A 12,729-nucleotide genomic window follows, 5' to 3' on the forward strand; every position below is an offset into this window, starting at 1 on the left:
ACTCCTTGCTCCGGCCAAACGCTACGCCACACCCACTAGTTTCTTCTCTGCAATGAGTCTGATCTGAGTACCTCCCCTACAATTTCTAGAAAGCAAACATGTTCTAGAACGTCTGATTGGTCATTCTAGACAGTCTGATTGGTCTCAGAAACTGATGGGTTGGTCCCAAGGATATATATATATATATATATATATATATATATATATATATATATATATATATATATATATACACAATATGACTGATAGGGGGTGCTGTGTTGACACCACCGTGCCTCCATCATGGCACTCCCCCACCATTATAAAAGTATTTTGAAGATATAGAAATGCATTTTTTAATGTCTACAGACACCTTGATGGAGACACCCTAATGCATACTTTTAAATTAGATTGTGAGCTAAACATAAAACATTTCAAATAAAAATGTATTAAAACAAATCCTTAAAGTACTTTTTTAAAATTATGTTTCTGTCCCCACTACAACAACAAAAATACATGTAATTTTGTCCTTGAAAATTGTATTGAAATACTGTAGAATTCCATTGATTCTTATGGAGGACTGCTCCTACTGGGGAGTGCCAATATGTCAGATAGGTGACTTCAAAGCCTCTCAATGGCCAATACATAGCAACAGCAATCCAGGGTTGGGCCAGTGACAAAACACAAGTGGGTAAAGCAACATTTTGAAAATGCATCATTGTCTTTGATACTCTGATTGGTTAGAGATGATCCAATCACTGATGGCTTTGTTTTGTACAACACCCCTCATTTTGATGTCACCACAAACTAATTGAGATTGCAGTCTCAGACTGAAGTATTTAGCGAATGAAGAATTCAGTTTGAGTCATCAGGCAAGACCTATGCCAAGTTGTCAATCAACGAAACAAACTCAGCACTGCAAGTGGCACATGTCATTGCATCCAAGGTGGCTGAGGTTAAGGCACATAGGACAGTATAGATAAACTGTCAAAGTATCATGCTAGGAGTGTCACGCTACTGTGTCAGCTTCATGGACACTGAAGTGAAGTAAACAGTAAGAACATGTATTCTACAATGCACTGGTCCTTGCTTTTAACACAATACACAGTAAGAACATCATACACAGTATGGGAATAGCAATCAAAATGGAGAACAAGGACAGAGAGCAGAAGTACACATTGCATAATGGTTGTGTTTCAGATAGGTAAATGTTGACTTTGCCCTTGTGCTTTGAAACTCTAATGCCTTCGTTCTCCTACATTTTGTTCTCTGTAAACAAACACCATTTGTACTGCACCCTAAAGCCATTACATGATACAGACAACAGTTTGCCTCCATCTCATTTACAAAGGCATTATTAGACTATAAAAAAACAGAGTAGTGCCATCTACCAACAATGCATTAAGTGGAAAAGATCAGGCCGTAGCAACGCAGAATTGCCAATTTCAACGTTTACCACGGAAATGGTGGCAAGAACCATCTTTAACACAGCTAATACCAGGGTGTTAAGCCAACAAGCCAGCCCTCTTCAAAGTGTAATCTGGACTGTAAACCTTCACATATCTGTAGGTCTCCTTTTGTAAACCTAAGCATGGTTCCTCAGCATACAGCAGTAATCCCAGTAATGCTCTTACAGCAGTGGAATAATTCCACAATGAAAGGAACAGGTTTATGGCTAATAAAACGCACTGTGAGCAACCAGCGCCGATGGTTAATAAATACACATGCTAATCCTCTTAACATCTTCAGAATGAATCCTTACACACCCCACTATGATGATTACATGCTTTCTACTGACTGGAGATTGGGATTTCTAATACCTTCCAAGGGCATAATGTACAGTTAGTAGACAGTATATGGATAGATACAATAAATAGATAGAAAGATCGATGTGTAGATAGATAGAGTGACAGATTATGCATGTGAGCTAGTTCTTACAGAGGAACATAGAGCTTCTCCTCTAGTCTACCTACGCCCTTACAATGCAACAGTAACAAAGAGAGGGAAAAACTCACTTCTATTCCCAGGTGGAAAGTGAGCTTGACCCGCACTGTAACTCCAGCTGAGGCTCCATGAGTCACTGCTCACGCCCCACTCTCCCCTGCTTTCCACCCAGCACGCCCTTCTGCCATTTTATACCTCCCCTCCACTCCAGATCCCCCACAGGGAGCCTGGCCTCCCTCATTAGCTGTGGGGCTGAAGGCCTCTGGGGGCTGGGTGAAGGCGGCGTCTGGGTCTAGTGGTCCCTGGAAGTCACCTCTGACGCATTGGCACAGCTCGGTGGTGGGTGGCACAGGCTGAAAGGGCCCCTGATGGCACATATCAGTCTGGAGTTTAGACCTTCACAGGTGTTCTATATAGAATAGCCAGATGTGAGAAAATTCTGCACATGTGCTATGGTTTCCCAATTAGCCTAGGGAGTGATTTGATCCTCTGTGGACAAGGTTAAATGTTATGTCTAAGTGTTAGCACTTTGAGATACACGAGCCGTTATATAAAAAGGTAAAAAGGTAGAATAAAAAATAAAATTACCACATTCAAGTAACACAGCAAGGTACTAACAATTCAAACGTCATGATTTTGAGTTGGGGAAACTAAAATAATTGGGTCTATTCTAGTGATCCATGGGGGAAATGGAAGAGTCATAGTCTGGAGAGTGCAGTGCTATGCAGTGGTAGATCTCATTAAAGTCTGCTGTCAGTGATAGCTGTATGGTGGGAGGGCAGAGTGACTGATGGCTGCCTGGTCATTACATTGATCTGGCCCCAGAACAGTCTGTCTGTCAGAGACTCTTATCTACAACACATGAAGCATGGTGAGATAGAGCCTGCTGAGCTGACCTGAGAACAGCCATTTGCATTTTTTTCTTCATTCAGTGCAGTGACAAGATGGAGATTAGTAGTGGCTCAGGCCTCAGCCTTAGTTCATTCTACATCCTGCTATACAACATGTAGTCGGATCAAACTTAGATCAAAGATGACCCCATATCAAAGCAGGAGGCTAAGGTGTAGGCTTACAGAAAGATAATTTGCACTCATTAAAAAAAGAAACAAGGGTGTAAGATGAAAAGCACCACATTTCACAATCAATACAGAATTTCTCCCTCTTTCCCCTGGATTCACAGTGGCGCAATAAAGGTTCAAGCACAGGCCTCCACTGCAGATAAATCTTATGCATCCGATGCAAGTCCCAGATTCAAGACATAGCCTGGAGAAGACTGTACATTTTCATTAAAATAGCAGGTGTGATGCTACTCTCTCTCTGTAGGCAGCCGGGAAAGGCCTACTGCGTTCTCTCATTCAGCATTCCTAGCATGGGCATTGTGACAAAGCAAGCAGGCAGCCAGTGGGGCTCCTCTACAGCCCCCCTACCTTCTATACTGATGGTATAAGGCCACCATTACATTCATGGCTCTGTGATGTTCAAACAGCACTTGATTGTGCATTATTTCGATAGACTTGCAGGCCTACCAGTCTATGGCCTACTGATATGTTACTAACAAATTAGATGTTGCGTTGCATTCTTCTTTTCTTTTTCCAATTAGACCAGAATAAAATAAACAAAAAACAATGACCCCACCCCAGGCTATGAAGACGTTCAGTACATTTATCTCTTTGTTTATCAAGGGTAGATCCCAGATGGCCTCTCTCTCCTGCTCACTAAAACCCATGGGGAGAGGCTGACATACAATAGCCTAATACAGAATAAATGTATTGGCTTGAATAATTCGTTGGCATGACCAAATGTCTACAGATATCTTCTGTATTTCAATAATACAAATTTGCTAATTGGACAATAGCATTTATTCTGCGTAGGTAGGTTACTGAGCGTTCCTTCTTGTTGACGTGTCATTTATCATCTGACAGTCTGTGTGCGCATTCATTTGCTAATTAAATCTGTCCAAGATAACGGTGCGCGTCAGCAAAAATAATACGAATTGATATTCATGACATGAGTGATATAGATATGAACATTTAAAACACCACTTCGAGCAAAACGCATGTTTATACAACAAATATAAAGCAACAATGTGTTTATCATAGAAATTAAAGATTATACTATTGGGGCTTACCTCGACATTTCCCCACATGCAATGGGACAATACGGCCATCAAAATGGGTAACACTGTATGTCCCATTTTCACTCCTTCTTCTTCCGTTTCTCAATTGGAACGTTTTTTCTTTATAATCTGAATTGATTCCCAAATACAGTTAAATCAGATACTATGATGAGCTCTGTTCTGTTCGGTGCCTGCCTCCGATATCTCCTGCGTCTGCGTCCGTGCGCACTTGCTCTCTCCAATCGCAGTCCAGACTATTATGTGGCTGCAGCCTGGCTCTCAACGCCCATCTACGAGCTCGTATTGTACCATGGACTTTCCTCAAAGCGCCAACATTTTTAGATTAACTGCGGTTTGATTTGGTAGAGGGAGACACCCAATGGATATGAATGGGAAGTGCAGGCAGTGGATAGAAAATGGTCGATCTATGAAACTGCCTGAGCGTTTCATAATATGCGTCACGAATTCAGTTACAGCAGTTGTGAAAGAGGCTGCGTTCATGTGCTAGTCGGAACTAGGCAACTCGGAAATGTCCGAGTTGGGATTGGGAGATTTGACTTCGGAAGAGTTACATGGTGTGTTAAGTGGGGGTGTCCCACCCTTTCAGGCTGTTGGCCTGAAGTAGGACTAAATAGATTTGAATAGTGGAGTATGGTATTTATTTTATTTTTAGGTAGGGTATTGTCTTTATTTAATTATTTTTTAGCAACGTATAAGGGAGTTATACTCCAGTCTAGTAGGTGACGGTAATGCAATATTTATTGGATGGCAACCGCGGTTAAACCTCATCAAAGAAGAAAAAGCAGAACGCACCCTAAAAACACAATAACCTTCCAATTCACAATGATGTAATTGATCACAGGCTGATTTTAAAAAATGCACGAAACGTTGGTGTTTTTTTTCCGTAGTGCGTGTTTGATTGAATTGCTGTGTGTTTTACGTTGTAAGTATGGTCGGGACCAAAAAATATTTTCTGGCCCAAGCATTCAGCAATGGACCCAGTCATTCGTCATACGAAAGATAAAAACATTCCAATCCAAATACTGTATTTGGTCAATAGGTGGCACACAAGGTAAGCTAATGGCCTCGTTCTCTACGTGAGGGCTATACTCAATACTGTATTGGCGATTTTTCTACTGCTACACAATATTTTTCTCAGCGTTATGAAGATGTGATATAGACCTATTTGTTATAAAACGTTGCTATCGAGAATATATATATATGTTTTTAGCCTACGTACATATAGAGCTGATATAACAGAACCGCACCTGTTTACACAAACTACTTCTAATTTAAATGTTCTGTAAAATCGCAACTTCCTGATCTCACCTGGCGTTCTGGCCATTTTACAAGGCTGCACCAGGTGTGGGCGTGGCTAAATGTCGTGGGTGTGGATGGAAAGGGTCAGTTTCAAGGTGTACAATTGTTGACTGAAACAAACACCTCAGCCACGACAACCATAAAGTTTTCACACCTTTCATACAGGATTTGAGTCATTGAAGGAATTTACCAAAGGGACCGTTGCTACTTTTGATCAACATTTGAATTAATCTCCCTCACGCGTTGATTTGAAACTTCTTGGACCCCAGGGAGGGAGGACTATAGTCCCGTGCATTTAAAGTGTCTAAATCGTTTTTTTTGATAGAACTTTCTACCAACTGTATTTAACGCAGAAGTAATTGAAGAACATGAATTCCGCAAGATTTGAATACGAGGTAAGTTTATTTTTTTTTTGTGGAAATGTTGTGTAAACCAAACAAATTAGAAATGTCGGAATAACGATGTAACCAAGTCGCGCATGCGCCATTGCTGTCACTTTTGCATTTTCACAGTTGTATTGTTGTTAGAAACTTCATTTGAAATTCTATTTCACAGACAAATGCATAACGTTTAATTCCAGTCAACATCATGTTTCTGTAAGGTCCACCTGTCAAACTCCGCCATATAGGCAAACCTACTCCAATTGACTTTTACTTGATACCACAAGTAAACACTTCAAGGAAGTACGTTGCTTTCTCACTGGCCTTCAGGTTATCCCAGTTAATTTTAAACTTGTATAGTTAACTTTTATGTAGGGTAATTATTCATGATCATATAATTTGAAGATGGATGGGCATAATTACATTTTAAATAAAGGTTAAATAATTTTAAAATAAAAATTAGATTTGTTTTGAATGCGTTGTCTTTTGAATGACTTAAGCAAAAATTGTGTTGGAGGAAGAAACACAGGATAGGATATGTTATTTTAAAATATCCTTTATTTAAACAGGGAAGTCACATTGAGAATTACATCTGTTTTCCCAGATGAGCCCTAGATGGCATGAATGAAACACCTGTAGACTAGTTAGCAGCGACCCTCCCCATCTTGACTGTCTGGATATTTAATTAATTTAAAGACCGTAAACACTTTGATAAGAGACACACATGACAAGTGTAACGGTATCAATTCATGGTATAAGTCACATCACTCTAATTAATATGTCAGCTCTGTGTACTCGATTTCTCCCTCACTGGTCAGGGCGGCCATATTGATTTCATATACCTGCAGTGTTCAGTGATCACAAACTCATTTCATGTCCCTGCTGTACTAAGGGCAGGCACCGGCCCCCTGGTAACAGTACATAGTATTGAGTCCCCACTCCCAGCCCAGACAGTGCTGCCCTGCCCCAACTTCCAGGTATTCTGATACCCTGTGGATCCCAGACTTGTCCTGACTTGATCCCCCTCCAGCCTCGCTGCTGCTCACCCACAGAGGAAGACTACTGAGAAGAAAGTTAGTCGCTGCACAGAGGTGTTTAGAGAGGGGGGGGAAGGTAGGTTCCTCTATGGTATATCTCTTTCACACACTATACATTTTGATATTATTCTAAATGTTGGCTTTGATGTTTATACACGTACATAGTCATGTTGATTAAAAAGTGAGGGTTGAGAAATGCTACATAGTTTTGAGCTCAGTCAAAAATGAAATGCAAACAGGAGGTTGGAGTCCTGAAAGAACATGCACTTTTTAGGGACCAGAAATGGATATCATATTTGTAAGGGAAAGGAACAACAATTCTGAATACTTGCTGGTATACTAAATAATATGGTCTGTTTTCCCTGAGTGTCCTGATGAGATGGGTGCTTGTGCAGTTCATTCATGCTCAGGAATGTAGTCATAATTGTCCTGGTTTGTACAGTATGCATTGTCATAGTTCTTGGACTGTCTCTAGGTTTCCTGTAACAAATACAGAAATTATAGTAAAAACTCTGTCACCAGAGGTCTTTAGTTAAATATTAGCTACGCATAGAAGAGCTGGATTAAGTATTGTCTGTAGAATTGGGTCATGGAGATGTCCACACAGATATCCTGGTTGTCATTGATATGTTTCCAGGTTACACAGTAAGTTAGTAAATGCAGTAGCTTTTCATTAGTTGTGTCTAAAGGAAAATATTCCTTTGCTTCCACAAGTGTCGTTAAGAGCAGTTCCCTGATGAACACATACACTACCTGACCAAAAGTATGTGGACACCTGCTTGTCGAACATCTCATTCCAAAATCATGGGCATTAATATGGAGGCTTTCCACTAGATGTTGGAACATTGCTGCGGGGACTTGCTTCCATTCAGCCACAAGCATTAGTGAGATTGGGAGCGGATGTTGGGCGATTAGGCCTGGCTCACAGTCGGCGTTCCAATTCATCCCAAAAGTGAGGTTGAGGTCAGGGCTCTGTGCAGGCCAGTCAAGTTCTTCCACACCAATCTCGACAAACCATTTCTGTATGGACCTTGCTTTGTGCACGGTGGCATTGTCATGCTGAAACAGGAAAGGGCCTTCTCCAAACTGTTGCCGCAAAGTTGGAAGCACAGAATCATCTAGAATGTCATTGTGTGCTGTAGTGTTACGATTTCCCTTCACTGGAACCAAGGGGCCTAGCCTGAACCATGAAAAACAGCCCCAGACCATTATTCCTCCTCCACCAAACTTTACAGTTGGCACTATGAATTGGGGCAGGTAGCGTTCTCCTGGCATCCACCAAACCCAGATTAATTTGTCAGACTGCCAGATGGTGAAGTGTGATATATCATTCCAGAGAACATGTTTCCACTGCGCCGAACTCCAATGGCGGTGAGCTTTACACCACTCCAGCCGACTGCTCAGCCATGGCAACCCTTTTCATAAAGCTTCCGACGAACAGTTATTGTGCTTATGTTGCTTCAAGAGGCAGTTTGGAACTCGGTAGTGAGTTTTGCAACCGAGGACAGACAATTTTTACAGGCTACGAGCTTCCCCTTCTGTGAACTTGTGGCATACCACTTCGCAGCTGAGCCAGTTCTGCTGCTAGACATTTCCACTTCACAATAACAGGACTTGCAGTTGAACGAGGCAGCTCTAGCAGGGCAGAAATTTGACCAACTGGCTTGTTAGAAAGGTGGCATCCTATGACGGTGCCATGTTGAAAGTCACTGAGCTCTTCAGTAAGGGCATTCTACGGCCAATGTTTGTCTATGGAGATAGCATGACATTGTGCTAAATTTTATACAGCTGTCAGCAGTGTGGCTGAAATATCAAAATCCACAAATGTTTAAAGCGGTGTTCACCTAATTTTTTAAATAAATAGTGTATATCATTTTATGTATGGGGCAAAAAAGTATTTAGTCAGCCGGGCGGTACTTATTTTCCACCATAATTTGCAAAGAAATTCATTAAAAATCCTACAATGTGATTTTCTGGATTTTTTTCCCTCATTTTGTCTGTCATAGTTGAAGTGTACCTATGATAAAAATTACAGGCCTCTCATCTTTTTAAGTGGGAGAACTTGCACAATTGGTGGCTGACTAAATACTTTTTTGCCCCACTATATATGTTGGTAGCAGCCACTCTATGTTAGTGATGGCTGTTAAAGTCTGATGGCCTTGACATAGAAGCTGTTTTTCAGTCTCTTGGTCCCACCTTTGATTCACATGTACTGACTTTGCCTTCGGGATGGTACCGGGGATAAACAGGCAGTGGCTCGGGTGGTTGTTGTCCTTGATGGTCTTTTTGGCCTTCCTGTAACATCGGGTGCTGTAGGTGTCCTGGAGGGCAGGTAGTTTGTCCCGGTGATGCTTTGGCTAGACCGCACTACCCTCTGGAGAGCCTTGCGGTTGTGGGCGGAGCAGTTGCCGTACCAGGCGGTGGTACAGCCCGACAGGATGCTCTCGATTGTGCATCTGTAAAAGTTTGAGTGTTTTAGGTGACAAGCGAAATTCCTTCCGCCTCCTGAGGTTGAAGAGGCGCTGTTATGCCTTCTTCACGATGCTGTCTGTGTGGGTGGACCCTTTCAGTTTGTCAGTGATGTATACGCAGAGGAACTTAACTTTCCACCTTCTCCACTGCTGTCCCGTTAATATGGTTGGGGGGTTCTCCCTCTGCTCTTTCCTGAAGACCACTACCATCGCCGTTGTTTTTTTTTACACAATGAGTGAGGTTATTTTCCTGACATCACACTCACTTTGTCATTACGGGGTATTGAATTCATTTTTGAATAAATGTACTCTGTTTTGAATTCAGGCTGTAACAACACAATTTGGAATAAGTCAAGGGTTATGAATACTTTCTGAAGGCACTCTATGTTATCCACCTTAGTATCGGGGAATGATGTCATAGTCCTGATTTGTGCTTTGTCATTTCCTCAGTTACCAATTTAGGATTTCCTGTGTGAATCCTCTTGAGTATTTGTATTTATTATGCCAGCAGCTTCTTTTCCTGGTGTCCATCCAAATTAAGGCAGTTTTATACAATTAAAAAACATGACATAAAATTTCACAACAGATACACATTGTGTCCCCTCAGGCCACTACTCTACTACCACATATCTACAACACAAGATCCGTGTGTGTGTATAGCGCGTATGTTATCGTGTGTGTGTGTGTGTGTCTTCACAGTCCCCGTTGTTCCGTAAGGTGCATTTTGATCCATTTTTTTTAAGTCTGATTTTACAGCTTGCATAAGTTACTTGATTTGGAATAGAGTTCCGTGTAGTTATGGCTCTATGTAGTCCTGTGTGCCTTCCATAATCTGTTCAGGACTGTGAAGAGACCTTTGGCGGGTCTAGTGGTGTATAACAGTGAGTGACTATTTATAATAGAGAAATCCCTTCACTCAGAGTTTGTAATGATGCTGTTTATTTTGGCTGTACTCATTGTACACCCAATAATTCTGGAAGAATATAACTTATAAATGCCTTATGAGCTTAGTTCAACTGTCGTACCCATCAGAGCCCCAAATGTAAGCTTGTTTTAGTGCTATTGTTTGTAAATGTAAACAAACACTGTATAGTCTCAACATGGTTAAATCTAAAATGTTGATATAATGGATTTGAGAGTGGTTATTTTTCTCCTGCCTCATACCTCAGCTTTTTACAATAACAGTGGCAGGGTACCCACTTTGTTATTGTTTGAACTGCAGATTGCCCATTTTTAATTGCACTTGAAGAAAGGTTTTCTAAAAACATAACCACCACCAACTCTGTTCTGGCCAGTAATGCATATTGTTCACAGAATATCTATTTGTACATGTGGAGATGCGTTACATCCATAAACAAGGTGGATCCCCAAATGTAAGGGCACAACAGCAATATTCTGATCTTAGGATTGAGCTGAGGGTCAGGTGAGGTCAGTGTGACCGGTCCTTTTCCAGACAGGATCAGTGTCAACATTGGGGTGTGATTATGGAAGAATGTGGCGGTTTCGGTCAGATCAGAGTGAACGGTGTGGGTCAGAGTGGAAGTGAGCAGTACGGGGACACCCAGGTAGGAATTCAACAAGGGAGTCTCCGACAGTCTGCGGTCTTATCTCTTGACTGTCCTGTGGAATGGCCCGGTAACCTTGCCTACTGTAGTCTCTCACACATGACCAGTAGAGCAGGTTGGTTAGTAAATTAACCCAGTCACCTAGTAACATCTTCAGGTCAGTTCCACATGGTGTCCAGGGAGAGAGAATTCACACTAACTCATCACAATGTGGTGATGTTATTGTACTAGAACAAAATAACCTGACACTTGTCATGACCATTTTCCACCACTTATCTGTAATCTAATGTTATGGGTTATTATATGGTCAAAGTTCCATAACATGGACTATTAGGATGCTCATTATCATAAACAAGCATAGCTATATCATGACTTTAATAGAACACTACATTTTCAATTTAAGTTAATGTTACTAGCCTGAGAAGGTTAGTGTAGTCATTTCGATGTGAAATTTACATTTAAATATGCTTTCACAAATGCATTACACTTTCATAAATAGATCACTTCATTTGTGAATTTTAAGTCATTTCAGATCTCGCGCTCCTCACTTTCTCACAATGTATTTGTCATGTAGTTTTAGGCTGATGAGATATTTCAACCAACATGTTTCTAAAGTTCTGGTGGAGCTGACATTGGAAAGGTGCTACATAGATAATGATTGAGGGTTTAAATAACAGCCATTGAGAGTCCTGGTTAATGTTTAAACAGATGGAATGCCTGTCTAAAGCGCAGTTGCTCTGCTTAGTTATATTGTGTAGGCCGAATCAGACCACTCATTGATTTGGTTTAACTTTCATTCCCACTCTCGAAAGCCACATCTTGTTATGTGTACTATACAATATGATAAACACAGAGGATGCACATATGTATGTTTACATTACAAACGGTTGTGTGTGAAAAGGAGATTGTCATTGTTAGCTATTTCTCTGGACCACACCTCTCAGTACAGAACGCCTCATTACCCATCAGTCTAACTGGTTTGACTAATATGCTGCTACCTTACTGTATGCCTAGCAGTTCTACTATACCTTATTGTTTAGTTAATGCCATTAGCTCTCCAGATGTCCCCTCGTGCTTGTAGTGGTACCGTGCCTTCAGAAAGTATTCACACCCTTTGAGTTTTTCAAAAATATTTTTTTTTTACAGCATGAATTTAAAATGGATTACACTTAAAAAATGTTGTCACTGGCCTATACACAATAAGTAGAATTATGTTTTTAGAAATGTTTACTAATAAATAAGAAATGAAAAGCTGAAGTGTCCTGAGTCAATAGGTATTCAACCCCTTTGTTGACGCAAACCTAAAGTTTAGGAATATGACTTCCACCTTACCTGTCACCCTAGACACAGTTCAATTTGCTTACTGCCCCAATAGGTCCACAGACGATGCATTCGCCATCACCACTGCACACTGCCTTATCCCATCTGGACAAGAGGAATACCTACGTAAGAATTCTGTTCATTGACTACAGCTCAGCATTCAACACCATAGTACCCTCCAAGCTCGTCATTAAGCTTGAAGCCCTGGGTCTCAACCCCGCCCTGTGCAATTGGGTCCTGGACTTGGACGGTCCTGACGGGCCGTCCCCAGGTGGTAAAGGTAGGAAACATCTCCACTTCGCTGATCCTCAACACTGGGTCCCACAAGGGTGTGTGCTCAGCCCCTTCCTGTACTCCCTGTTCACCCACAACTGCGTGACTATGCACTCCTCCAACTCAATCATCAAGTTTGCAGATGACACAACAGTAGTAGACTTGATTACCAATAACAATGAGACGGCCTACAGGGAGGAGGTGAGTGCTCCCGGATTGTGGTGTCAGGAAAATAACCTCACACTCAACGTCAGCAAAACAAAAGAGATGATCGTGGACTTCAGGAAACAGCAGAGGGAGCAACCCCCAACCAAAGTTTTAAGT

General features: G+C 41.4%; 2 protein-coding genes across 5 annotated transcripts in view; one reads left to right on the forward strand and one right to left on the reverse strand.

Annotated features, from left to right (window-relative positions):
• Positions 1-4,351, reverse strand: part of LOC110538151 (amyloid beta precursor like protein 1) — a 63,439-nt gene extending 59,088 nt beyond the window's left edge. Inside the window, exon 1 of one of the 2 annotated variants that reach the window (XM_036942697.2) lies at positions 4,052-4,351. In XM_036942697.2, the coding sequence (XP_036798592.2) occupies positions 4,052-4,117 (66 nt within the window). In that variant the 5' untranslated portion in view covers positions 4,118-4,351. The remainder of the gene's footprint in view (positions 1-4,051) is intronic. The other variant, XM_036942704.2, reaches the window with a different exon arrangement.
• Positions 4,352-5,091: 740 nt separating this feature from the next.
• st14 (ST14 transmembrane serine protease matriptase) overlaps positions 5,092-12,729 on the forward strand; it is a 32,473-nt gene continuing 24,835 nt past the window's right edge. Inside the window, exons 1-2 of one of the 3 annotated variants that reach the window (XM_090192971.1) lie at positions 5,413-5,754; positions 6,632-6,852. Coding sequence is in view for 1 of the 3 variants with exons in the window: in XM_036942652.2 (XP_036798547.1) it covers positions 5,728-5,754 (27 nt within the window). In the remaining 2 variants the exon portion in view is untranslated. Of the gene's footprint in view, positions 5,755-6,631; positions 6,853-12,729 lie in introns of all 3 variants that reach the window. The other 2 variants (XM_036942656.2, XM_036942652.2) reach the window with 2 other exon arrangements.

Source organism: Oncorhynchus mykiss, chromosome 2 (genome assembly GCF_057628025.1).
Source record: "Oncorhynchus mykiss isolate SJ-2025 chromosome 2, ASM5762802v1, whole genome shotgun sequence".
Lineage (NCBI taxonomy): Eukaryota > Metazoa > Chordata > Actinopteri > Salmoniformes > Salmonidae > Oncorhynchus > Oncorhynchus mykiss.